General features: G+C 42.7%; 1 protein-coding gene across 1 annotated transcript in view; it reads left to right on the plus strand.

Annotated features, from left to right (window-relative positions):
- Nucleotides 1–27,847, plus strand: part of LOC147021722 (glutamate receptor ionotropic, NMDA 2C-like) — a 211,113-nt gene that overhangs the window by 153,756 nt on the left and 29,510 nt on the right. Inside the window, exon 13 of the mRNA XM_085890453.1 lies at nt 2,084–2,232. Within this exon, the coding sequence (XP_085746579.1) occupies nt 2,084–2,232 (149 nt within the window). The remainder of the gene's footprint in view (nt 1–2,083; nt 2,233–27,847) is intronic.

Here is a 27,847-nt window from a genome sequence, read left to right on the forward strand (position 1 = left end):
GTTTCCACAAACAAAGGTGGATCACAGTTGATTGGAGGGTCAGCAATAGGGATGGTAACACCCCTGACATCCAACTCAACAGCTGGTGTATCAGTCTAGTACAGCCGCTCAAAGTAACTGGCCCAGCAGGCCTTCAATTCACTCCTCTGTCAAGAGCCACCACCCTCCACTGTAACGGCAGTTAGACTGACAAACAGGCTCGGAGGAAAGCAATGCGCGAATTCCCTTGTAAGCAGAACGAGAGTCACTTGACCACAGGTGATGCGCCACCCCCTCACAGATTCCTTGCACATACGCCTCCTTGTCCACCCTCAGCACACGTCGAGTTTTACTCCTTAACTCCTTGAACAGCTCAGCACTGCCATTAAGCCTTGCCCTGCGGCCCTGCTCAATGGTATCCAGTGTCCCTTGAGAGTCAAAATTCTTCTTCATGCTGCGGTGAATTCCAAGACATCCACCGGCAACATCAAGAATGGTGGTCTTGAAGGCACTCCACAACTGCTCAGGATTCCCCAAAGCACCCAAATCCCCACTCAGCCTGTTTGCAAATTCCGCAGCTACCCTCTCATCCTTGAGCTTGTCAATTTCCATCCAAGGCTGGGATGGTACCATTCTTTTGGATATAAGCTGCAACTTCAGAGTTGCTACAACAATGCTGTGGTTGGTATTGAGGAACTGAGTACTCCGGTTGATCTTGCAGTTCTGGGTCAACCTCCTGTGACCATCAAAGAGCACATAATCAATCTCCTTTCCACACCATTAGCATTGGAATACCAAGTCCAGAAATCAGCCTGTGGATGCGGAAACCATGAACCAGCCACCCTAAGTCCATGACTTCTTGCAAAGTGAAGGAACTTAGTGCTCTTCTGGTTCATATTTCCAGACCCATGGGAATCAAAACATGTCTCATAACCATCCTTATCTGTTCCAGTTGATGCATTGAAATCCCCTAAGACTGTAAGAGTATCTCACTTGGGGCACTGCTCCACCAGACTCGAGCGTGGCATCGAATGTGTCCTTCACAGTGAGATCACTCACCTCAGTCAGAGCATTTCCACTGACCAGGGAAACACCATCCAAGGAGTGATGAATCCTTCGTCTCACAATACGCTGATTGACCAGTGTTACATAAATTATCATTGGACTCAGCTTATTGGATACAGCTACAGCAACTCCTTGGCAAGGTAACCCATCAGAGTGACCAGACCAATAGTAGTTGTAACCACCCACCATGATCTCACCACTATCCGGTCTCCGAACCTCAGGGTGCTGCAATATCGATGTTGAAACGCTTGAGCTCAGATGATAACAGAGACAGGTGATCATCATCTCTTAGGGATAGGACATTCCAGGCACCCACCCGAAGGGACTGCCTCACGTTAACCAAGGAGACCGCCGTCTGGTGGACAACACCTCAGCACCTCCCTGACACACATGATCGCAATCCAACCCAGGAAGATTACCCCGTGTTTTTCCTCCCATCATCAAAGAGTGGGGATCCAGAAGGCTTTGCCCCAATCTTGTCATCTGGTGACCTGCCCTTCGCAGAGCAGCTGCACAGTGGGTACTCCCACAGAGTGGGTTTTCTGTTTTCTTTGTGCTTGTAGTGCTTTTTGCAAAGTGAAGGGTTTTACGGTGGCCAGATTGCAAATCCTGCCACTAACCCTCCCAAAAAAATAGTAACCCAACTGCAAGAGTTCATCCTCAGACCCACAGTTCGGCACTAGATATGGATGGCCGTTGGCTCATAATTAGCTCCTCCACCCTTTGACAGGTTTTGTTTTTAATCCTGCTGGGTGTCCATATCCATACACCCTCCTCACCAGAAAACCTGGTGGGGGAGATGGCTTACTCACCGACAACCCGACCATGAAACAGGTTATTACAGCTTTACATGGTACCTGCAGCAAGCCACATATCTTATCTGGCTTGACCTGACATCACTTCAATCATGTGCAATATCCCAAGTTTATGGCTTAAATGCATTCGTGAAAAGAATGCATTTCATGAAAAAAAAAGCACTATTTTAGTTTCCCACATGTAATTCTGAATTGCTTGATGAAATTTGTGTTCTGTGACTCAGTTTCAGAATCCACGAACGTTTCGTTTTGGGACGGTTCCAGGTGGAAGTACAGAGCGCAATATTCGTAACAACTACCCTACAATGCACAACTACATGTCGAAATACAACCAGATCTCTGTATCTGGTGCTCTCCGCAGCCTCAAGACTGGGTGAGTTTGCTTTTCTGCAATGGAATCTGTTGTTGTTGTTGTTGTTGTTTTTTTTTTTTTTATTCACCTCATTATGAAATGTATCAGCTGCAACTGGACTTAGAACACAGAAAAAAATATCACTGACTATCATGCCACTGAATACTCCCACCACCTGGGAAAAGTTAGCACTGCCAGGATTCAAACAGAGTGCATGTAGGTCAATAACACCCGTTGCTAACCTGAGGACATTGGCTATTAGAAATAGCCTCAAAGAGTTTGTGATGGGATGTTGGAAATTGCCTTTGTGGGTTCTCTGCTGTTGAGATCTTCACTGGGAGGTAAGTTTTATGTTGTACAATTTCACACTACATTGCTCAACAAAATCGTGAATATTCCACATTTTCTGTTCTAACTTCCAGCTGGATGTGTTGCTCGAAATGTTCAAATGTTTTTCTTGTTGTACTTGGAATATCTTGCAATCATTTTATATCTCTTTACAATTTTGTTGTTGCTGCGAACGTTTGACTCCTCATATTGTTATATACATTGCATGAACAATTATTTCTGCATTGCCAAAGTGTGGAGGTTAATTAAGGTGGTGTGAGAGGGGGTTATAGGAGGGGAGGGGAGTGGGGCTGGGGGAAGACGTTGTTTATTTCTATATGCTGTAAAATTCATGGAGGGGTCCATATATATATATATATATATATATATATATATATATATATATATATATATATATATATATATATATATATTGTTACGAATTCTGGCCCGCCTGGCGTGCGATCGGCTGCCTACCTCCAATGGCAGCCGCGTCGCCCACCGGACGGACAATTCAGTCGTGACCCTCCTGGAACTACCGCCAGAAACCAGTCATGGGTGGGGATTTAACCTCACCACAGCCCAGTCCGCATTCTACCCGCGCGAGATAGGGTGAATCGCCAAATTCGATATACCTAAGTACTCGCGCGGATAACCTTCCGAGGGGCTGCACCGCGCCGCAGGTCGGCTTAGGACACGAATCGCTTAAGCGGTTCGTTCCGTACTACAGGGATAACCGAGCGGTGTTATCACCGACCTCGACAGTTCAGATTATTTATCGGGTGTTTAAAACCCACCTAATTATTCCACGATGCAAGATGGCACTTTCAATGGGGAAAGAGACGACAAACGGGATACATTTCACACAAGGACATTTATTCACTAAGCACGTATATACAGCCAAGGCAGTCATGCAATGTTCAGGCACATAGCAACAAAAGCAATATGACCGACTATAATTATTAGTAATTTACAGACACTTACACAGGTCTTCTTATAAGGACACGGCGCCACAGCAGTCATACAAAAGCAAAGAAAAACCCTCTCATAGGCAAGGGGGTAGACGGGGTTTGTAAACCTTTATGCTGTGGGCCGTGGGTGTCCGAATAGGCCCGCGAGACCGTGCTGGTTACCTGCCCCCTTGAGGGGCGATGGTCGGCGAGCCCTCTCCGGCACTCTCCTCTCGTGCGCGCCTCGACCCGGGACCACTGCTCGCAACCCTCACGACTTGGCGCCCAGAGGGAGAGATGAGCTTTCGACGATCCAGAGCCCATTTCGATGATCCAGAGCCCGACAAATCCAAACACGACGATCCAGAGCCTGAAGAGTCCAAACACGATGATCCAGAGCCCGACGAATCCAAACACGATGATCCAGAGCCCGAAGAGTCCAAACACGATGATACAGAGCCCGACGAATCCAAACACGACGATCCAGAGCCCGAGGAGCCAAACACGATGATCCAGGGCCCGATGAATCCAAACACGCCGATCCAGGGTGAAGAAGAGGAGCACGCAAACACGACGTCCACCAAGAGAGAGGAATAATCCAACATGATGATCCAGGCAGGAGAGAGAGAGAGAGAGAGAGACAGACAGACAGAGACAGACAGAGACAGACAGAGACAGACAGAGACAGACAGAGACAGACAGAGACAGACAGAGACAGACAGAGCCCGCCCGCGAGAGCCCGCCCGCGGTCCGCCCTATATAGCGTGGGGCTCCGCCCCTTCGCTCCACCCCCTTTTTGGCACCACCTCTCCTCTAGCCCCTTTGAGAAGCTCCTCGAAAAGGGGCGTTCCCTCCTCATGGCTGCCTCACACCCCGTATCCACCAATCGCCAGCGAGCTCTCACAGCCTCTCCTGTCAGCCCCGGTGTCGCAAAAAAGGCGGGAAAACTCATGCGCCATTGTAGGCCTTTCACGGGGCCTTCGTTTGAAGTCTTCGGACGGTCCAAAATAACGATAGAACAGAAAAACGGCTATCTCAAAGAGTCGCAGCCCGATGAATCACACGAATTCCCTTTAAACAACGGTGGGGAACTATCTGCACATAAACTTAGCGTCATAACTGATCTAAGGACCCTTAATGGTGTATTGCGAATTTCCACAGCCGTAACAATATGTATACTTCCAGCTTGGTAAAGCAGTAAAGTACAGTTTGCGTCCCATAACAGCCAAAACAGCACGATCTGTGAACAGTATTGTCCATCTGCCACACAAGAACATTACCTCTGCTTCACTACTTCACCAACCAGGAGGTGAGTTTGCGGTCAGGTGTACCAATAACAAAAATATAGCCTTTCAAGGGCCTGGACACAAGGAAACCTCCTCCCCCCCCCTTGTGAGAGGGGGAGGTGGTGGTGAAAGGATGACTGAGGATTTTCCCCAATCTCCACCAAATTTTGCACATGTTGGTAGGACCCAGGGTAAAAAATTATTTTTTAAATCTCTGCGAGGGGGCAGGGGAGAGCGTGTGAGGGCGGTAAGACGACTTTCCAGAACAGGTATTTCTCGTGCATGTAAATTCTGCTTAAGTACTTTCGTATTTATTTTCACGCTCTGATGTATTCCAGGCTACAACGGCCACGAGCACGTGTTCCATAAATGGTGGCTACCGCGACATTTTTACATCCACATAGTGCGTGCAATGTTTTGCATAGATGCCATATCTTTCAGCATTGAAGTTGAGACTTTTCCCTCGGAAGTCTCGATTTGTACTTTGAATCGACTTATCTATGTTTTAAGTGTATTGTCATCCACTCTCCACACCCACACCTCACCCGTACCAACAAGCAATTTTGGCGCTACATTTTCGTGATTACCCCTGTAACTGTTCATTTAATTGTTCATTCATGTATTTCATTTTTGTTTTTTTGTTGATTTGTGTAATATTTGTCTCTAATATGTTGTTAAGTGAAGTTAAAGTCATGTTAGGGTGACGAAAAATGTGCTCTGGGAATGCTGCCACCACAACTCCCATCCCCTCCCATTATAACAGGACATTTATGGGAATATCTTGTCTGTTTAACTTCATTTTGCTTAATAGCAGTCCATTGTTTAATAGCAGTCCAAGTAAACTGTTAAACATCACACGAGTTGAGTTAATGAGAACTCGGGCAATACGTATTGATGCGATAAAGGTGCCCCAGGGAAGGAGGGGACAAGGATTCCAAAGAGAAATCCCAAAGAGGAGTCGAGGAAATTGGTCCCAAAGATGAGTTGACGAAGAGTCCCAAAAATGAAAAAAAATAAATCACTTTGTGATTGCATATATGTGGTTTTGACTGCTGTTTCTGTGTGAATATGTTTGGTGAATATGTTTGTGTTTATTCGTTTGTTTCTGTGGCATCACCATGTTTATAGGGCATAATGAGACCCTCACTTTTTTTTAATCTTCCACTTTAAAATCTAAAAGTTCAACTGTCCTTTCTGTTGTAAAACAAAAACTTTGTCTGCGATGAGAAACTTCAGTTGTTTCTCTTAAATGTTTGTTTTTCTTTTCTTTCCAATAACTTTTTTGAAGAATTCACTAAATAAACAATAATGATTATTTTCTGTATGAAAACCACTCTAAACGAATGAATGAGTCAAGCAGCTCCGTTGGACTCCACATGGCTTTGGTATATTTGTGTTGCCTGTTTTCTATTAAACAATCACTAAGATTTGGGATATTGTCACTGCAGGTCGTTGGCATTGAAGGCAAAATAATCCATTTGAATTGAGTATGTGCACAGTGAGAAAAGCAATTAATGTGTTGTTAACACACAGCTGCTACGCTACAATACAACTAGTCATCAATTAGACAATAAAAGGCGACTTTTGCTTCACTTATTGATTATAAAGAGCTTTCTATCCATTAGACAGCAATTGTTTATCGATCCAGAATCAATCGGTTGTGCATTGAAGGATGGCATTACGATCATATTTGAGTAACAGACAATGGAAACTATAATTTAATCTTATGAATAAGAATAACTTTGTACCGAATGTTGTGACTGCATATTTGTCAATCTCAAAGAAGATTGATTGGGAAAACTAGGTGAAGATATATTTGGAATAACGTAGACACACACAAGCAAGTTTTATCTTACAACACCTAAAGACACACAAACACAGACTCAATATGTAAAGGTGTTGAAGACCCAAGGTTCAGATGGCAGAGATAGACGTTTAATGTGAAGTTCGAGTCCACGAGGTGATTTCACCAAGGAATGCACCACAGGGTGTGTGTCACATTTCTGCATCATTAAAAAGAGTTATGAGAGTATAATGAGAGACATAAATTACCATTTCTGTTTAATTGATGCGTCACTTGATAAAATTTGCCTTTGTTCATAATCTGACCAAAATATACATCAGGAGGAGGATGTGAGTGGATAAAAATAAAGAAACATTTTCTCTTGTAAAATATCACAATCATTTAGCCAGGTCGGTCAACACTTTTCGTTTGTTGTTGTTGTTGTTGTTGTTGTTGTTGTTGTTGTTGTTGTTGTTGTTGTCGAAACAAAAGAAAGTTGAATTTAGCTTATGCTGACATGAAGAACCATAGTCTCACGCGAATGAAATGCGTAGAATGGCATTTCTCACAAGTTTAATGGTGCTGTGACTTACTGAGGCTTCTTTTCCATATTAATGGTGAAATATTATTTGTCCAAAAAACCGTATTTACAGCCGGATGGTGGTTTTGCATAAATGATGGAGTCACGATTTAAATTTTATGGTGGGACGATGGTTTTGCATTTACGGTGAAACGATGGCTTTAAAATTACACTGAAATGATGGCTTTACATTTACGGCGGGATGATGGCTTTACATTTATGGTAGGACGTTGGCTTTACATTTATGGCGGGATGATGGCTTTACATTTACGGTGGGATGATGGCTTTACATTTACGGCGGGATGATGGCTTTACATTTACGGTGGGATGATGGCTTTACATTTACGGTGGGATGATGGCTTTACATTTACGGTGGGATGATGGCTTTACATTTACGGTGGGATGATGGCTTTACATTTACGGCGGGATGATGGCTTTACATTTACGGCAGGATGATGGCTTTACATTTACGGTGGGATGATGGCTTTACATTTACGGCAGGATGATGGCTTTACATTTACGGCAGGATGATGGCTTTACATTTACGGCAGGACAATGGCTTTGCATTTCTGACAGGATGATGGCTTTACATCTATAGTGCGACGATTGCTTTGCATTTGCAGTGGGACGATTGCTTTGCATTTACGGCGGGATAATGGCTCCGCATTTACGGCGGGACGATGGCTTTACATTTACGGCAGGACAATGGCTTTGCATTTATGACAGGATGATGGTTTTACATCTATAGTGGGACAATTGCTTTACATTTGCAGTGGGACGATTGCTTTGCATTTACGGCAGGATAATGGCTCCACATTTATGGCGGGAAGATGGCTTTTCATTTACGGCGGGACGATGGCTTTACATTCACGGCAGGATGATGGCTTTACATCGATAGTGGGATGATTGCTTTACATTTACAGTGGGATAATTGCTTTTTATTTACAGTGGGATGATTGCTTTAAATTTACAGTGGATGATGGCTTTACATTCACGGCAGGATGATGGCTCTACATCGATAGTGGGATGATTGCTTTACATTTACAGTGGGATAATTGCTTTTTATTTACAGTGGGATGATTGCTTTAAATTTACAGTGGATGATGGCTTTACATTTACGGAGAGACGATGCCTGTACATTTACAGGAGGATGATGGCTTTGCATTTATGGCAGGATGATGGCTTCACATTTATATCGAGATAATTTCTTTACATTTATAGTGGGACGATTGCTTTACATTTACAGCGGGACGATGGCTTTGCATTTATGGTGGGACGATGGCTTTACATTTACTTTTGGATGATTACTTTACATTTACTTTGGGACGATGGCTTTACATTTATGGCAGGATGATGGTTTTACATTTACTTTGGGACGATGGCTTTACATTTACTTTGGGACGATGGCTTTACATTTACTTTGGGACGATGGCTTTACATTTACTTTGGGACGATGGCTTTACATCTATGGTGGGATGATGGTTTTACATTTACTGCAGGTGATGTTTTTATATTTACAGAGGGGTGATTGCTTTGCAATTACAATGGGATGATGGCTTTGCATTTATGAAGGGATGATGGCTTTGCATTTATGGTGGTATGATGGCTTTGCATTTATGATGGGATGATGGATTTGCATTTATGGTGAGACGATGGCTTTACATTTACTTTGGGACGATGGCTTTACATTTATGGTAGGATGATGGTTTTACATTTACAGCGGGATGATGGCTTTGCATTTATGAAGGGATGATGGCTTTGCATTTATGGTGGGATGATGGCTTTGCATTGGCTTGCTTGCTTTGCATTTATGGTGGGATGATGGCTTTGCATTGGCTTGCTTGCTTTGCATATATGGTGGCATGATGGCTTTTCATTTACGGTGTGATGATGGCTTTTCATGTATGGTGTGATGATGGCTTTTAATTTATGGTGGCATGATGGCTTTTCATTAACATTGGCATGATGGCTTTTCATTTACGGTGTGATGATGGCTTTTCATGTATGGTGTGATGATGGCTTTTAATTTACGGTGGCATGATGGCTTTTCATTAACGTTGGCATGATGGCTTTTCATTTACGGTGTGATGATGGCTTTTCATGTATGGTGTGATGATGGCTTTTAATTTACGGTGGAATGATGGCTTTTCATTAATGTTGGCATGATGGCTTTTCATTTATGGTGAGACGATGGCTTTTCATGTATGGTGTGATGATGGCTTTTAATTTACGGTGGCATGATGGCTTTTGATTTACGGTGTGCTGATGGCTTTTCATGTCTGGTGTGATGATGGCTTTTAATTTATGGTAGCATGATGGCTTTTCATTTACGGTGGCCTAATGGCTTTTCATTTACGGTGAGACGATGGCTTTTCTTTTACGGTGGGAAGATGGCTTTGCATTTACAGCAGGATAATGGCTTTGTATTTATGGTGGGATGATGGTTTTGCATCTATTGTGGGATTATGGGTTTATATTTACCGTGTGATAATGGTTTTACATTCATGGCAGGATAATAGTTTCACATTTACATCGGGATGATGCCTTTATATTTACAGCGAGATGATGGCTTAACATGTACAGCGGGACAATGGCTTTACATTTACAGCGGGACATTGGCTTTACATTTACAGCGGGACAATGGCCTTATATTTCAGGTGGGACAATGGCTTTGCATTTATGGCAGGACAAAGGCTTTATATTTAAGGTGGGACAATGGCTTTGCATTTATTGGCAGGAGAATGGTTTTATATCTACATTAGGATGATGGCTTTCCATTTTTGGTGTGATTATGGCTTTGCATTTATGAAGGGATAATGGCTTTGCATTTATGAAAGGATAATGGCTTTGCATTTATGAAGGGATAATGGCTTTGCATTTATGAATGGATGATGGCTTTGCATGTATGATGGGATAATGGCTTTGCATTTACGGTGGGATGATGGCTTTATATTTATGGTGGGATGATGGTTTTGCATTTACAGGGGGACAATGGCTTTACATTTACATGGGGACAATGGCTTTACATTTACAGGGGAAAAATGGCCTCACATTTACAGCAGGGCATTGCCTTTACATTTAAAGTAGTATGATGGCTTTATATTTGCAGCGAGACGAAGGCTTGACATTTATAGCGGGATGATGGTTTTACATTTACAGAGGGGTGATGGCTTTGTATTTACAGAGGGGTGATGGCTTTGTATTTACAGTGAGCTGATGGCTCTACATTTACAGAGGCATGAAGGATTTACATTTACAGTGTGGCGATGGGTTTACATTTACGACAGGATGATCGTTTTATACTTATAGGGGGACAGCTTAAATCTGGGGGAATAGTGCCATCCCAGCTTCAGCTGGATGTTGGCAAGCTCAAGCATGAGAGGGTAGCAGAGGAGATTGCGAACAAGCTGAGTGGGGATTTTGGGGATCTCGATGCATTGCGGAATACTGAAGAGTTGTGGAGTGCCTTTAAGACTACCATCCTTGATGTTGCCAGTGGATGTCTTGGAACCCACAGTCAGGCAAAGAAGAACTTTGTCTCTCAAGGAACACAATACAAATGACCAGAGTCGCAGGGGCAGGCTTTATGGCAGAGCAGAACTGTCCATTGAGTTGAGGGGTAAAACTACATGTGCTGAGGGCAGACAAGGGGGCCGATGTGCGAGGAATCTGTGAGGAGCTAGAGCATCACCTGTGGTCAAGTGATTCTCGTAATGCTTTACAGGGGAATTTGTGCATTGCATTCCTTCAAGCCCATCCCTTGGTGTACTGCAGTTCGAGCAGAGGGTGGTGGACTCTTGATAGAGGAGTCCGAAGTGAAGGCCCGCCTGGCCGGTTACTTTGAGTGTCTGCACCAGGCTGACCCAGCAGCTGTTGAGTTGGATGTGAGGGGTGTTACTATTCGGATTGCGAACCCTCCAATCAACTGTGATCTACCTTTGTTTGTGGAAACACAGGCTGCGATGAACCAATTGAAATGGGGTAAAGCTCCTGGGATCTATGGCATCCATGCTGAACATGTCAAGGCTGGTGGAAATGCTGTACTCATGCCTTTGCATGCAGTTCTGTGCTCTGTTGGGAACACAAGCATAATACCAACTGACTGGAAGAGGGGCCATGCTGTCCCTCTCTGGAAAGTGACAGTGATTGCCAGGACTGCAAAAATTACCAAGTGATGATGCTGCTGTCAGTGCCGGGCAAGGACTTTGCTTGGTTAATTATTGATAGGTTTCACCACCATCTGCTTGAGCACCAGTGCCCAGCAGGCCAGCGGTATAGGTCAGATATTTTGGTACTTAATCAACCGGCTTGACAAAAAGCGACAAGAGGTCTCATATGAAAGATGGAGATCTCAGTAACTCATTTTGCCCTGTTGTCCTCATTTTTTGGTGTGCTGCCCATGAAATATTTACACCTGAAGGATACCCCCATTCGAAAATTTTGACCATTTCCAAAAATCAGTGAATTAGCCATAACTACAAAGCAATGCGCCCTATTTTTGCATGATTGGTATTGAAATGTGCAGAATGAACAGGGGAATACCACAATTTACTTAATGGAATACTTCTAGATAAATATATGAACATTTGAGTGCTTTTAATAGAAAAAAGACAATTTCCGGACTGCTAACTTCGAAAATCATCAACTACAGAAACAAACATCTGCCAATTGTCATATTTTTTTCTTTATTATCTTGCCAAAACGAAGTTTTTGCAAGATATGTTAGTCAGCTTGTATGTTTTATTTTTTGTTTGTTTGTCTGTAATCACGTATAAAAAATTCTGCAGAGCACAGTTATCATTGGAAATTTTTGTAACTTCGCATATCAGAGGCCTATAGAGGTCCCTTTCAGCGCATAAAATTTTGAAGGTCAAGGTCAAAGGTCAAGGTCACTTTGTCGCAAATCAGGGGAGTCGACGAAACCCTTATTTTTTGAGTAATTTTGATTGGATCGTCTTCAAACTTCATGGGAATATAGTTCATGGTCTGGAGCTCAGCTGATTAATTTTTGGTGGCGATTGGCCTTGACCTTCATGGTTAGCACCTAAGGTCAAACATATTTGACCCCAAGGTCAAATTTTCAAGTTTTAGGAACCATATCGTGTAGTACCTCAAATTGAACACCTTGATGAGTGCTTTCTAGATGTGTCAAGCTTGAGACATTATGACGTCATTTGGTGACGTTATGAGGCAAACGCATATTTTTCATGGATACTCTATAGAACGATTCTCATCGGAATCTCTCATAGGCAGATATTCCTCAAGGAGTCGCTCCTGGTGGATAGCAGCTCTGTTCACCTCAGTGTGACCTTAAAGAAGTCACACGTGGTCACCTTTTGGCAAGATACGGGTCACCCTGAGGGTGACATTGGTTTATTTATTTTATGTGTTCAGTTTACCATATCAATATAATGAGAATATTTTGAAACAAATTTCTACAAGCAAATTATACGATATATTGACTGAAGTTTGCACAAGTGATGTGATAACTATATGTTACACCAATACACATTGTTCTACGATAAATGAACTAAAACATATATTTTGAGCGAGTATCCTCGATATGTTCAACCATCACTGTCCGTGTCATTTTGGTCACCATGTGACAGTTCGTTGCCACACTGCCTGTCACTGGTGACACACATGCACTCGTTAGTGCAAGGCAAACTGTCTTATGAGTAGCTGCTGTTAGCTTATGAGCAGATTATGAGCAGCTAACAAATCCGCTAGCAACAACAAGGTGTCTCGTTGTTTCGTCTGTCTTCACAGAATTGACATCATCATATTGGTCGAAGATGTCTATGAGTGTGTGGTGTGTTTTGATGCAATCATCAACTGGTTTAGGTAACACAGCGCCAAGTTACCAAATGTACCACCATTTCCACCCAGGATATGGAGTTCAGCCATAACATCCCTGATGTACACGCTGCGATGTTGATTATCACTGGCAGTGTTTTCGTGCTCTTCATCGACTAGGCCCTCGAGAATATGCCCTAGTTCTGCTTTGGTGTTCTTCCGTGGAGCTCCATCTTCATGAAAGATAGATGTCGGAACAGACGTAATGGGATAGCTCAGGACGTGCTTCATGTTCAGGTCAGGGCGGACTTGAGTCAATAGCAAAGCACGGCGGAAAACCATTTCTGGGTTGATTGCAACCAAAGCTTTCTGACCCAAAATCAGGATTTTTGTTTTCTTTTTGGAAATCGAAAACGTTTTGAGTTTGGATTTTGGGATTGGCTGGTACATGCTTCTCTGCCCCCCAGTGCAAAGAGATTCTGTGATGTACTCTTCCATCTGTCTTTTCCCCAGGTCGTAGACAGACAACAAGGACTTCTGAATATCCTTGGAAGTGATGACACCACTTGATATATTCACAATATGTTCATCTGGATGATCAGTGGTCCGGAACGGATGTGTCATATTGTCTTCGACATGACAAATCAATCGCTGTACATGCTGTTCATCACGGTTCAGAGCTGCAGGGCGCATTTGCAGGATCCAATCGACACATTTCAATACCATACGTGGAGGAAGAGGGCTCTTTGTCTTGTAGTTTATGGGAAATTATGTGATTTTCTGAAATGGTCCAAATATTCAGACAGGTGTATCCTTCAAATGTGAATATTTCATGAATCGCACACCAAAATATGAGGACAACAGGGCTAAATATGTTACTGAGATCACCATCTTTCATTTGAGACCTGTTGTAGCTTTGTGTCAATCCGGTTGATTGAACTCCTAAAATATAGCCCTTTATCGAGGTTTACCGCTGGCCTACAGAACAGTCAGGCTTTACACCAAAGAGGTCAATGATTGACCGTATCCTTGCTCTTCGGGTCCTGACCAAATGCAGACGAGAATTTCGGCAGGGGATATTTGCAGTCTATGTTGATCTCTGCAAAGCATTCAATTCAGTGAACCAGGATGCCCTCTGGAGGATTCTCGGTCTTCATGGGGAGCCAGCAAAACAGATCAATCTGATGTCTGAACAATACTCTGATACTCAGAGTGCTATGGGGTATGGTGGTTCCATCTCTGACGTATTTCCAGGTGTTAATGGAGTATGTCAGGGGTGTGTACTGGCCCCCACATCTTTCAGCACGTGTATGGACTGGATTTTGGGGAGGATGTCGGGGAGATCAAGCTGTGGTGCATCGTTTTGGAGTGTCGAGATCTCTGACCTCGATTTGGCAGACAATGCAGTCATCTTTGCGGAGACTTTTGATGTCCTTTTGGTGGACCTCGAGGTGCTGAATAAGTAGTCGGAAGCACTAGGATGACGGGTTTCCTGGGGTAAAATTAATATCCAGGCTTTTAATGACAGCTTGGATGCTGCTATCGTGTCTGTGCCTATTTGTGGTGAGGTTGTTGAGGTCAGGGAGAGATTCACTTCCCTTGGTAGTGATATTCATGTCTCTTATGGCTGTGAACAAGAGGTTAATCGACATCTGGGGCAGGCCTGTGAAGTCATGGATTCACTGGATCATGGAGTGTGCTGCTGCCGGTACCCTTGCAGGAGGACGAAAGTCTGAGTCTTCAGATCCTTGGTGCTTCCAGTCTTGCTCTATGGATGCGAGACTTCGACTCTGACCAGGGATTTAAGATGGAGACTTAACGCATTCGGAACAAGGTCTCTTCAGAAAATCCTTGGCTATTGCTGGATGGACTTTTTGTCCAACGAGCAGTTGCTGAGAGAGACTCAGATGAGATTTGTTACCTGTATCGTCCGTGAGCATCATCTGCGGCTGTATGGACATGCAGCTCATTTTCCTGATGCTGATCCTGTTCACCAGATTCTCTCAACGAGGAAGCCTCGTGAGTGGAGGAGGCCAATGGGCTGACCATATGCCTCGTGGTTGCAGCAGGGAGATTGGCATCTCATGGAGAGGGGATGGGCCTGGCATCTGCCTGGGGGATGGCCAGATGGAGCCTCCGAGAGTAATGACAGAAAGTGGACACAGCGATGCGCTGCTCCGGCACATGCTCCCATTCCTGACCTGACCTGACCTGATGGCTTTAAATTTATGGTGGGATGATGGTTTTACATTTAAGGCAGGAGATGGTTTTATATTTACAGCAGAATGATGGCTTCACTTTTACAGTGGGACGATGGCTTTGCATTTACAGCAGGATGATGGCTTTGCATTTATTGTGGTATGATGGTCTTGTGTCTATGGTGGGACAATGGCTTTGCATTTATTGTGGTATGATGGTCTTTTGTCTATGGTGGGACAATGGCTTTGCATTTATGGCAGGATTATGGTTTTGTATCTCTGGTAGGATGATGGTTTTACATTCTCAGTGGGATGATGGCTTTGTATCCATGGCAGGATTATGGCGAGAGAGGGAGGGAGGGAAGAGGAGAGAGAGGAGGGAGGGGAGAGAGAAAGAGAGAAAGAGAGAAAGAGAGAAAGAGAGAGAGAGAGAAGAGAAGAGAAGAGAAGAGAAGAAAAGAAAAGAAAAGAAAAGAAAAGAAAAGAAAAGAAAAGAAAAGAAAAGAAAAGAAAAGAAAAGAAAAGAAAAGAAAAGAAAAGAAAAGAAAAGAAAAGAAAAGAAAAGAAAAGAAAAGAAAAGAAAAGAAAAGAAAAGAAAAGAAAAGAGAAGAGAAGAGAAGACACTGAGGTAAGGGATAAGAGAGGCGAGGATGGAGGTAAGGTAAGGGAGGGAGAGGGCAGAAGGAGAGGAGAGGAAGGAGGGAGGAGAAGCTCGGAAGGGGGTAAGAGCACGGAAATGGTGTGAGGGGAGGGAAGGGGAATGACGCCTCACCAAACATTGCTATTCGCTGTGGGAGGGAGGGGTGCGAGAAGGGGTTGAGAGAGAGAGAGAGAGAGACAGAGAGAGACAGAGAGAGAGACAGAGAGAGAGACAGAGAGAGAGACAGAGAGAGAGACAGAGAGAGAGAAAGACAGAGAGAGAGACAGAGAGAGAGACAGAGAGACAGAGACAGAGACAGAGACAGAGACAGAGACAGAGACAGAGACAGAGACAGACACAGAGAGAGAGAGAGAGAGAGAGAGAGAGAGAGAGAGAGAGAGAGAGAGAGAGAGAGAGAGAGAGAGAGAGAGAGAGAGAGAGAGAGAGAGAGAGATAAAAAAAAAAAACAGAGAAAGGTGAGATGTGGAGGGGGGGGTTAGCAAAGAGAATGATGTGATGCTTAATGACTGAACACGGAAAAAAAAAACATGTCAGAACAGCTGTACACACGACACAACAGAGTTTGTAAAGTAATCCGCTGGCACATCTGCAAAAAGTTTGATATCCCATTTCCAGAAAATTCATGGAAACATGAACCAAAAGCAAACACTGAAAACATGGAAGTGCAACTCACCTAATGATCCCATCGATCATGAACATCACAAACAAAGCATTGTGACCAGATGTCGTACTTCAGTTTAAAAAAAAAAGAAAAAAAAAACAGAGAAGAAGGCATTTCTAATTGAGGTGTTATTGCCAGTGATTTTGGACTAAACAATGTAGAAATCAAGAAAATGTCCAAACACCAAAACCTCAAGAATGAAGTGAAAAGATCCTGGAAGTTGAAGAATGCCAAAGTTGTATGAGTGATAGTTGGAGCTCCAGGAATGTCAAAGAACCTAACAGATATTAGAAACTATCCCTGGGAATATGACTACAAACAAAATACATTTCGAAGCTGTCCGGGGCTCAGTTTCGATTCTGAAGAGAGCCCTCGGCACAAAACTTTAAGAACAGAAAACTTCACAGCTTCATCCATGAATCGTGACCCCTTACCAAACCCTGGAAGGACTACATTCCTCATTCTGAAACCCGCATATGCAGATACCAATCAAGGAAACACAAACACGTGGAGGTGGATACTTTGAGACCTGGTACGTCTCGATTTCACGTCCTGAAACCCAACCACCACATTTGGAGATAGCAGGCAACAGCAACTTGCACACACATGCACACGCACACGCACGCGCATGCGCACGCACACGCACGCGCATGCGCACACACATACACACACAGAGACCTGGGGTGGGAGCAATTAAAACCCACGCTATCTTCCTGGCAAAGGCCTGCCTGTATGCATCCATGCTTGTACATGCAGCGACGTTTGCACGCCACCGGTCTGCTCGCTCCGAATCTGATTTGTACATGCAAGTCTCCTCAACAGAGGGGGAGGAGTGGAGGACCAGGGGGGGGTTGGGAGACAGAGACCTAGAGGGGTGGAGAGAGAGGGAGGGGAGGGGTCAATGTCAGAAAGAGGGAGAGTGATGGGAGAATGGGGGTAGGGTTGGGAGGGAGAGGGGTGAGAGATTCCTGTAGATGTAACACCCAGTGTATCGTCCATCCAAGAAACGACACACATTGATGAATCACCCTGCATGTGAAACACTGGGATGACAGTTTATAGCTGTGTCAGGATTCAAATCCAGGCTACACAGAATGAGAATACATACATCTCGGCTTTCCCGCCATGGTGTGGCGATTCATTATTTCAAAACTGAGATGATTTTTTCTCATTGTGATCAAATAATTTCCTGTAAAGATGGTTTCAAAAGCACGTTAACACTTATATGGGACTATCGTTTTTAATGGAATGTGATAAATGGTGAATCGACGGTGGATCTCAGTTGAAGTGCTCTCTGTATTTGTTGCAAACCACAGTGGATGACTGAAAGACGACCATCCATGCAGCAACCTTTCTTCTTTGCTCCAAAGTCAATCTCGCTGCCATTTCAGTCAACTGCAAGGAAAGAAAAAAAATTCTCAGAAGTGTTAACATTTTTTGAAGTACCCGGTATTTTGCCTTCCTTCCTCTGGGACAGAATCCTGGTATCGCATTGATTGAAACTTAAAGAACATGCGCCAAGTGGCTTCACCAAGCAATCCACGAAACGGTGGAAGAAACTTTTAAAAGCGAAATGTTTAATTTTTATTTGTATTTATCTATGCCGATGTGACAGGTCATATAATGGAAGAATATACAAAAAGCGGAAACGTAGTGGAAAGTAAAATTTCACATTTTCAGTGAGCCACCACCGCCTGTTGTACCGCAGAACACGTGGCCAACGCAGGTGAGTTACCCCTGTCGATTGATATCCAGTATTCAGTGACAGTGCAAATATTTTAGAGTGCTCGCCAAGTGGCTTAAGCACTCACAACAAAACGGTTGATAAGAAATGGCTCCCTTGGCACGCAATTGGCAATCACCAAATAATCATATTAAACATACACCCCCCGGAGAAGCAGAAAATGTCAAATATGTCCAAATTGGACAAATTAACACTTTTCTTGGAGTCGGTTCTGCTTTTAAGTTTGATTCTGGAGCTTAAATTTTGTAATTCTCCTTACTTTAAGCGATTCTCACAGTGATCGCACAAGCGGAAATGAGATAAAGCAACAAACGCTCGCGTCTCTGAGCGTTTATAAGCATTCCAATGTACCCAGCGATTCGTACCTATGATGAAACAGGCATTTGATAATATGAGTGAGGAAAGTGAAAAAAAACTTAATCATTAAGAAATTGTTGCGGCCTGTTGAGTTTTACATAGAATATAAGTCAAGACAAGGTTGAGCAGGCTAAAAAACATGGCTGCTTCAGACCCCAGCGAGGTTACCTTGGATACGCATTCAGAGCCCATAGAGAGTGGTGAGGAGGATGTGCCTGATAAAGCATTTCATTAAATAAGGCCATTAATTTTCTTCAAAAGGGGTGTTTTAATTAACCCAAACACTCAATTTTCCGTCATGCACTTCTTTGGAATTTTCTTAGTATGTCTGCAAAGTTTCGGGCTGCTAGATTTTATGGTTTTGGAGTTATGGAGGACACACACACACACACACACACACACACACACACACACACACACACACACACACACACACACACACACACACACACACACACATACACACATACACACACACACACACACACACACACACACACACACACACACACACACACATACACACATACACACATACACACATACACACACACACACACACACACGCTGACATTTATGAGTATAGATTTATCGTGGGATTATGATTTTGTATCAACTGCGAAATGATGGCATTACCTTTCCGGCTGGATAATGGTTTTGCATTTATGGCGAGGTGATGGCCTTACAATCAAATATTCAGCAGGATGATGGTTTTGCAGTTATGGTGTGATGTTGAGTTTTACATAGAATATATATATATATATATATATATATATATATATATATATATATATATATATATATATATATATATATATATATATATATATATATATATATATATATATATATATATATATATATATATATATATATATATATATATATATATATATATATATACATACACATATACTAGGTTAATGCACCAGGCGTTGCCCGATTCTTTTTGAAAGAATTTAAAGTTATGTACATAGGTCTGACACGTGCCGAGTATCAGTGCCTGATTGGGCCACGGTAGTCATAGCCTAAGGAGGTTGGTGAGGGGAAACACCACCCCACCCCCCCCCCCCCCGCGGCCTAGGGGCCTCTCCACTTAGCCTCTAATTTTCCCGGGTGCCGTCCCGACATTTTTTGTTTCAGAGGTTTCCTCCTATCTTTCACCGTTCAGGAGATAAGCACGTGCAGACAAACAAACAAACAAACAAACAAAAACTTTAAATTATATATATATATATATATATATATATATATATATATATATATATATATATATATATATATATATATATATATATATATACATATACACACACACACACACACACACACACACACACACACACACACACACACACACACACACACACACACACACACACACACACACACACACACACACACACACACACACACACACACACACATATATATATATATATATATATATATATATATATATATATATATATATATATATATATACATGAAAATGATGTGTTAAAATATACATTGCCTTCAGAAAGTATTCACACCCCTCAAGTTAATGTCACATTTTGTTGTGTTCCAGTCTGAATTTAAAATGGATTATATTAAAAAGATTTGTCACCGATCTACAAAGATACCCTACAATGACAAAGTGAAAACACGTTTTTAGAAATTTTTACAAATCTATTAAAAATGAGAAGCAGAAATGTCTTGCATCAATAACTATTCAGCCCCCTGAATCAATACTTTGCAGCAGCACCTTTTGCAATGATTACAGCTTCGAGTCTTCTTGGGGATGGCAGTATCAGCTGTGCACATCTGGATTTGGGGATTTTCTCCCATTCTTCCTTGCAGATTTGCTCAAGCTCTGTCTTGTTGAATGGAGTCCATTGGTGAACAGCAATGCTCAAGTCTTTCCACAGATTCACATTGGGATTCAAGTATGGACATTGGCTGTGATTCTCAAGGACTTTCACATTCTTGGTTTCAAGCCATTCCAGTGTTACTTTGGCTGTATGCTTGGGGTCATTGTCCTGGTGGAAGGTAAATCGTTGCTACAGTCTAAGGTATTTTGCACTCTGAATCAGGTTCTCCTCAAGGATTTGCTTGTATTTGGCTCCATATATTGTTCCCTCTATCCTTAAAAGTATCCCAGTTTCTGCCACTGAAAAGCATCCCCATGTGTGGTGCTGCCACTGCCATGCTTCATGGTTAAAATTTTGTTAGATGGGTGATGATGGGGATGAAATCAGAGCCATATCCCAAGACATATCTCATGCTTTTGACATGGTCTGGCACCCTGCCCTGCTCACCAAACTCTCTTCCGATGGTATCCAAGGCCATCTCCACCCATAGCTCGCAGACTTCTCCTATCGCAGTCAACGTGTGGCCCTAAATGGAGTTCTTTCATCCCCTCTTCCTGTCCAGGCTGGAGTTCCTCAAGGCAGCGTTCTGGGCCCTGTTCTTTTTGTGGTTTTCATCAACGATCTCTCCAACTCTCTGGAAAATCCTCTTTATCTCTTTGCTGATGACTCCACCCTCTGCCGTACCATTGGTCATCCCTCAGACCAGTAAGCAGCAGCTTCTTCGCTCACTACAGATCTGGGTAAAACCACAAAATGGTTCAACACATGGAACATGTCTTTCAATCCGGACAAATCTCACACTCTCACTATGTCTCTCCGAAAGGACCGTTTGGAACCTCCCCCCCACCACCCCAACCACTTTCTCAATAATCCTCTGGAAGAAGCCCTTTCTTTCAAGCTTCTGGGTCTCACTATCTGCCATGATCTTTCCTGGGAAAGCCACATTTCCAACCTGGCCTCCAAAGCCAGTCGCCGACTGGGAATCCTCCATTGTGCAAAGTCCTTGCTCAGCCCACCTGAGTTCCTGACCACATACAAAGCTTTTGTCCACAGCCAATTGGAGTACTGCTCTCCCCTCTGGCCTGGTGCTCCTGCCTCCCACCTTTCTCGGCTTCACACTGTGGAAACCAAGGAATTTCAGATCATCATTGGCATTCCCGCGATGAGGCTGAGTTTTTGGGCCTCTCACTCTCTCACCGCAGGCAGTTCGGTGGTCATTCTGTCTTCTACCATCTCCGCTCCGGTCTCGCCCCCCCCCCCCCTGCTGTGTCTGTCATTTGTCCCCACCATATTTCCACAGGTCACTCAAGGTCCGCAAACAACTCCCTTCTCGTAAAACTACCAAAATCACGAATCACTGCTCACCTTCACTCTTTCATTCCTCTTTTTTCCCGCCTTTGGAATAAACTCCCACACTCTCTTCAATCCCATTATTGCCTCCAGGCCTTCAAAACCGCTGTTCACCACCACCTCTTATCGTCCCCCATCCAAATCCTCGATCTTTTCTACCCCCGTTAATCCAATGGCAAACTCACATCCTTCAAATTCCCTGCTTTCCTTCCTGAAAGTCCCTGTAATGTCCATCTTATATACCCCATTTTCCCCACCCATCCCTCTCCATTCCACAGATCTCCTAATGTCTCTGTTCCCCACTGTTTTGTCCTTCCCACTCCCACCCCTCTTGCCTCATTCCCCCCTTGCCGTGCGTTGTGTGGTCGCTGTCATATGAGCCTATAAAAGGTATACAAAAAAAATTAATTTTTTAGCTGTACTCAGTTTCTGCCAGACATAGCACTTTTCATTCAGGCCAAAGAGTTCAATTTTCATCTCATCAGACCACAGAATATCACCTTATGCTCTCAGAGTCTTTCACTTGCATTTTTGCAAACTCCAGGCATGCTGTCATGCACCTTTTTCTCAGGTGTGCTTTCATTTGGCCACTCTCCCATAAAGCCTGGATTTGTGAAGAGCTGAAGAGATTGTTGGCCTTCCAGCAGGTTCTGCCATTTCAGCCAAGGAACTATGTTCTGTCAGAGTAGTCATAGGCTTCTTAGTCACCTTCCTAACCAAGTCCCTTCTTGTCTGGTTGCTCAGTTTTGTCAGACGACCTCTAGGAAGAGTCTGAGTAGTTCCATGTTCTTTCCATTTCCTAATGATGGAGCTCACTGTGCTCTTGGGAACTTTCCATATTCTAGAAATTGTTTTCTAACCTTCCCCAGATCTATGCTCCTCACAATTCTATTTCGGAGTTCTACAGACAGTTCATTGGGTTTCATGGTAGAGTTTCTGCTCTGACGTGCAATGTCAACCGTGGGACCTTGTATAGAAAGGTGTGTTTCCTTCTAAATCATGTCCATTCAATTGAATTGGCCAGAGATGGACTTCAATCAAGTTGTAGAAACATCTCAAGGATGATCACATGAAATTGGATGCTCCTGAACTCAATTTGGAGTGTCATAGAAAAGGGGTTGAATACTTATTGAGTCAAGACCCAGGTGGCTAGGAATACATATAAATCGACTCCTGCCACGCTCTTCTTGCCAAAGGAAGCTGCATAAAGCACCCATGAAAGGCTATGCAACATAAGCCCTTTGCTGTTTCAAACTCTTCACAGAGTTCTTCCACAGCTGGAAAGACATTCACAAACAGTACATACATGAATATCCCAATGCTACACACCCCCTCAGCTGCCGACCAGTTCCATCACTTGTTGGTGAATCATCAGCAACAGCGCAGACAGAAACATGCACCACTGAGGTTCCAAAGCATGTACCATGTGTAAATGTCAAAAGCAGTGAACATATAAATGAAAAACAAAGACCCACTCACATCTCTCACTTGTGAATGGGGGGTATAACCAATTAGCTCTCACCTAATCAATTAAACCCAGGTGGCTAGGATTATATATAAAAAATAGACTCCTCCCATGCTCTTCTAGCCGAAGTGCTGTCTGCCGAAGTGCTGCGATGTCATGAATGTAAAATGTATATTCACATTTTGCTTCATGCATATTCATGCTCAACGCATGTATTGCCTCATGCATTTTCATGTTTTGCCTCATGCATATTTATGCTTCACCCATGTGGCATCATCTCTGCTGCAAGCGGGCGAAAACGACCACTCCCCGGTATGGCGGGACGTGTGGTTTTGTGGAAAAGGCACGTTTTTTTTAGCGACGCTTTTGGAGTGTTTTAAATAAAGAAAAAGTGATTTAAACCTCTACAAATGTTGGTGAAACTGCCTGGCCATTTGTATTCAAGAATCTGGACACTTAAGCTGTTCCAGAATCAGTGCTATTTCCTTTTAACATTGTGAGAAGTTTGAAGTGTGCAATGTAGATAGACATTAATTTAATGTTCTGTGAAAGTCAACTTCGTATCACAGTAACCTTTAAGTATAAAAAATATATTCAGAAATTGAAAAAGTTATATTTTTGCTCTCCATAATTATTATCATATGCTAATAATATCCACTTACCACAAAGAAAATGTGCAGTAAACAGTTTGTGGATTTTTGTACAGTTAATGATAATAAATTATTGAAGTAATCAACACCAGTTACATTTATGCGAATTTCAAAAAAACATCAGAAAAGTTTCAAATCAGTGAATATGTGATATTAGTTTAGATCAGCTTGTTAGATTGCTTAAAAGTTTCGGAGTGGGTTCAGAATGGTGCCAAGGAAGCGACTTTCAACAGAACAGCATGCGAAGATACAAACTCTGTGAGAAGGGCACACTATCAAGAAGTCGTAGAAAAGATGACGATGTCCTGCAATGGTATGGGGTACATTTTAAAACGCCTGAAATAAACTGGCTCGGTACAAGACAATCAAAGACCAGGAAGAACCAGAAGAAGATCCCCAAGGCAAGACATGCACTTGAGGTTGCTCAGCTTGCACGAAAGAAGAAAGTCAAGTCAGTAGCTGACAAATTAAATGAGAGCAGGCTTGAACATTAACATCTTGTCCAGCACTGTGTGCAAATGGCTGAATGCAGCAAAGAAACCATTTCTGAGACTGCAGAATAAGATGTAAACAATGGAATTGTGTACTCTCTTCTGATGAATCGAAGTTTGAACATTTTGGATCTAAAATATGTCACTTTGTATGCTGAACACCTGGAAAACATTATGACATGCAATGTTTTCAGCCTATTGTTAAATGCAGGGGAGGCTCTCTGACTGTCTGGGGTTGTGTCTCAGCTTTTGGTGTCAGAAAACTTGTTAAAATCAATGGGATGCTCACAAAAGAGAAGTACAAGCAGATACTGCTGCATGATGCAGTTCCAAGTGGAAGTCGTTTAATCAGATGAGGATTCATTTTCCAACAAGATAATGACCCAAAACACACTTTCACGATAGTAAAACAGGATTTGAGGAACAAAGTTACAGCTGGTGTGCTCAAAATGTTAGAATGGCCACCACAGAGTCCATATATGAGTCCCATTGAGGCCAAATGGGATTATTTGGAAACGGAGACGAACAAGAGGAATCTAACTAACCTTACAGAACTGTGGAATGTACGACAGGTTATTTGGCGCCATATTCCTGTGTGAGTGCTTCAGTCATATACAGGAAGAATGAGCAAAAGAGTGATGGCACGAAATGAGTGATGACGCATGGGTAAAATAAAAAGGCAAAGGGCAGAGACACGAAGTATTGACTGATACCATAAAATTACACTGTTCTTGTTATTACCCCATGCATGCGAAGCAAAAAGCAGGGTTAAGCAATAGGTTTGTGTCTGTCTGTCCGTCTGTCCGTCCATCAGTCCTGTCTGTCAAGTATCAGTTTATGATCGAGGAACAACTTTCTTAAATTGAATGCTATATTTTGAACACAAATCAGAACATGAATAAGAGTGACGAGTTTGCCGTTTAACCATACTTTGGCTCTGAATTCATCCTGACCGCGCATGTGCTGAGAGGAGTGAGATAACAGTTTTACTCTGTCTTCCTGGCAGTCAAACAAAATTGAAAATCATTCTAAATAGAAAACTTACTGTTTTTAGGGTGTTATGATGGACATAAACAACAGGCACGTATAATGCAACATGTTAGATAGGGTGGTCCGGTGGTCTCCCTGCTATTTGCATTCACTACCTGGTGGCCGTTAATGATCCCAGGCTGTCTTTCTTGAAGAAAAGGCGAGTTATTGCAGACACCCCGAACAAATTTCAACTTCCTGACACCATCAGTCGAACATTATGAGGTCTGGCCAGCTGGTTCGTGAAACATTTGGGATAACAACTTTCTCTGGCAGACCCCATAAAAGGTGGGAATAACCCAGTTAACACAAAACATTTTCACAGCATTTGAAAAATGATAGAGCCAAATGTTGTGAAAACATTATTTTATAGGGTTTAACAAACATTATCCAAAAAGATTGCAACGTTTTAAAAGCATTTCGACATTTAGGCTGTTAATTTGCAATATGACAACATTTTTGACAACATTTTCAAAACCAGAACAGCATTTGGTAGAAACTAGAATGGCAATACCTCTGCTATGCTGAACAGTTTACATTTTGCATCCCAAAGATAGGCCAGATCTGCATCCGGACTTTAACCAAAATCGAATCGACTTGTCCATGTGACCAACCCAAATCATCTCCAGAGTTTTGTCATAACTCGCTGCCATTTTGAAATATCATGCTTTATATTGTTTTTGGCCCAATCTTTGAATGGTGAATAATCACTTAAGAACTAGAATGGCACTCAGAGCGCATACCTCTGCCAGACTGAACAGCTTACATTTTGCATCCCACTGATCGGCTGGATCTGCATCCGGACCTAAACCAAAATCGAATTGACTTGTCTTGTCACCGAACCAATTCATCCACTGAGTTTTGTCATAACTCACCCACAACTTTTTGAAATATCGTGCTATATATCGTCTTTGGCCTCTTCTCTCAATGGTGAAGAATCACTTAAAAATTCTCGTAGCTGGATCCGGATTTTCACCAAAATCAAATATATTCGTCCTTTTCACCGCCAAACTTGCTCACCAGGTTTTGTCCAAATCCATCCACAACATTTTGAGATATAGTGCTCTTTATGGTTTTTGGCCCTAATACCTAATGGTAAAGAATCGCTTAAAAATTACAGCATCCACATCCTTATCCGGATCTTCACCAAAATCAAATCAATTCGTCCTTGTCACACACCTAACCTGTCCACCAAATTTCGTCCAAATCCATCCTAACATTTTGAGAAATCCTGCTCACAAACAGAAAGACAAACAGATAGGGATGAAAAACATAACCTCTGTCCACCTTCAGTGGTGGAGGTAATGATATGAAAATAATGTGTTTAGCTTCTCTGGAAATTAAATTCCAGATAAGGTATTGTCATCGTACACCATCCATCCATCTGTCTCCTATTTCGACTTTTCCGGCCAAACCGGCTGAAATATGGCAGCAATGTTCCTCTCCTGACTAGTAACAGGGATTCCAAAGCTCGCTCCAGTTACGTGATGAAGTTTGTAAAAATGGCCAACTTAGTAAATTTCTTCAAAAATGTTCTTCTCCAGACCCAGCAATCAGAATGCTCCCAAATTTGGGTTCCAACATTATGAAAGGATGGAGATGTTAAATTGCTGAAGTTATGCTGATTACATGACCGGAAGTGTCAAAATAGGCAGCTTTGTCAATTTTTGGGAAAATCTCGTAAATTCCTTCAAAAATCTTCTCCCGACCCACTAGTCAAAATGCTACCAAATTTGGGTTGCAACATTAGGCCAGGATAGGGACGTTGATTAAATTGCGGAAATCATGCCGATCACGTGACCAAAAGTGTCAAAATGCCCGACTTAGGAAAAGTTTGGGAAAATCATGTAAATTCCTACAAAAACCTTCCTCTCCAGACCCACCAGTCAGAATGCTACCAAATTTGGGTTAAAACATTAGGCCAATGGCCAGATAAGCTACAGATCCAGTGGTCCTATTTTACAAAAAACATTTTAATGATGTTTTATAAACCCTACAAAATAATGTTTTCACAATGTTTGACACATTATTTTTATGATGTTTTAACAACTGGGAAGTCTTATGTGTTAGCTGGAAATTGTGGTATTTAAAGTTGTGGTTGTATGTATGTATCCAATGTGATACCTCACTACTTTTGTTTGCCTTTTTTTCCTTTGAGCATCTGCAGTATGATTCACATTGATTGAAAATTCACATTAAACGACACATCTTATCTTTATAACTCATTTTAAAATATGAAGCTGAAATGCCGATGCCATACATAATGGAATGGAGGCCTGGGCCTTGTGAGGGAGCAGAGGGAAATGAAGAAAAATGAGAAAATCAGTGGGCAGGAGTAATTTGCATGAGAGAAAAGACATGAGAGGCATGTCTATGTTGGTTGGGGCTTGTGCTTAGGAGGGAGAGGGATGTGGTCAGGAAGGTCTATGATATGGATGCAGTTGGCAGGAGGAGG

The sequence above is a fragment of the Eptatretus burgeri genome, chromosome 8 (assembly GCF_056783735.1).
Source record: "Eptatretus burgeri isolate ZD-2024b chromosome 8, Ebu_testis_v1, whole genome shotgun sequence".
NCBI classification, from domain to species: Eukaryota; Metazoa; Chordata; class Myxini; order Myxiniformes; family Myxinidae; genus Eptatretus; species Eptatretus burgeri.